Source organism: Otolemur garnettii, unplaced genomic scaffold (genome assembly GCF_000181295.1).
Source record: "Otolemur garnettii isolate 467f Iridium unplaced genomic scaffold, OtoGar3 scaffold00116, whole genome shotgun sequence".
Classification (NCBI taxonomy): domain Eukaryota; kingdom Metazoa; phylum Chordata; class Mammalia; order Primates; family Galagidae; genus Otolemur; species Otolemur garnettii.
Window position 1 is genome coordinate 40,379 of NW_003852511.1, and position 1,394 is coordinate 41,772.

The 1,394-nt window shown below is 39.8% G+C and overlaps 1 protein-coding gene across 3 annotated transcripts in view; it reads right to left on the reverse strand.

The window, feature by feature from the left end:
- The window catches only part of GNPAT (glyceronephosphate O-acyltransferase), a 33,790-nt gene that overhangs the window by 16,051 nt on the left and 16,345 nt on the right, over positions 1-1,394 (reverse strand). For all 3 annotated transcript variants that reach the window (XM_023517651.1, XM_023517652.1, XM_023517653.1), the window contains exon 3: positions 515-691. In XM_023517651.1, the coding sequence (XP_023373419.1) occupies positions 515-691 (177 nt within the window). The remainder of the gene's footprint in view (positions 1-514; positions 692-1,394) is intronic.

Below are 1,394 nucleotides of genomic sequence, written 5' to 3' on the forward strand. Positions count from 1 at the left end.
GGCGCCGAGCCAGCATTTTCTTAATTGTAAGAAAAACACACCAGAGTACTGGGAAAAGGATAAAGGAAATGTAGGGAAATCTAGGTAAAGCATATATAGAATTTATTACTTTTATAACTTTGGTGAGTATTTGACATTAAGTTACTTGACTAAGTCTGGAGGTTGTAGGTCCAAAGTTAAAAGGAAGAGGGTGGAAGAGGTGGTACATCCCACCTAATGAGCACAATATCAGGGTATATGGCACCTCCTGGGTGAGGGCCACAACTACAATAGGGACCTTGCCTAACAAAAGCAAACACTGTAACCTAATCCTTTGCAACCTCATATTAATCTGAAATTAAAAAAAAAAAACAAAGTTAAAAGGGAAACCACCCAACCCCCCAGAGAGGCACACCCTCTACTCCCAGACTAGGGGCCTGGTAACTGGGCTCAGGCATTTACTACCCAAGTGAGGTGTCCTTGAGTTGACTAAACTGTGTGGAAAGAAAAAGAGGTTGTTCTTAACAATACTCACTTTCTGAATACCTTCCTCATTTACACACACCTTTGAGAAAATTTGTTTAAATATTTTACTAAGGGCAAAGGCAAAAAAGCGAATGGCTCCCAGACGTAGTTTGTGACTCATTTCATCCAAGATCTCATTAACTTCCTCTCGGAGGACATCAACTGATTGAAGGGATTCCTTGGAAAGCTAAAACGAAAAGGAAAGTAAAAGTTTCTGATATAAAAAAGCCAGACCTCCTTACTCAAACCAGTATGACTAGTTCCAAATGCATAAATATTACATAACTCAAAGATTATGTTTTCTTCTTAACTTAAATTGACGTAATTTACTTACTGACACAGCAAAGGTAGAAAAGTAATCCTGTCTAGACAAGTTTAAATGTTAGAAATTCAAGGAGAAGCCGCTTTCTAGGACGGCATTTCAGAGCATAGAAAAACTTCCCTTTTCTATCTGGTTGTTAACAACTTTATATTCAAACATAAGCCTGGCGGATGCAGTGTCCTAGCAACCAGCAGGTGGCAGCAGCACTTCACCTGCTCCTTCAATGCTATTTATTACAAGGTACAAGATTACATTGAGATGACCAATCAAGATCTCAGATACATCAGTCACCGGGACAAAAACCCCAACTAAAGGCTAATGAGTGGAATCAAAGATCTTACAATGGAATTACTTTATTCACATGGCTGCCACATCTCTGGAAAAAGATGTTTTTTCCAGCAAACACAAAATGTTTGCTGTGTGCTAAGACTGTCAAGGGCCTGGCAATGAACAAGTCATCATTTGGGCTCTCCTCTAAACACATACTCTAAAAAGAGGTGAAGTCCACATGACAAGTAGTGCCCACACTTCCCAAAACAGAGTGCTGTGTGTTAGGGTGAGGCACAGA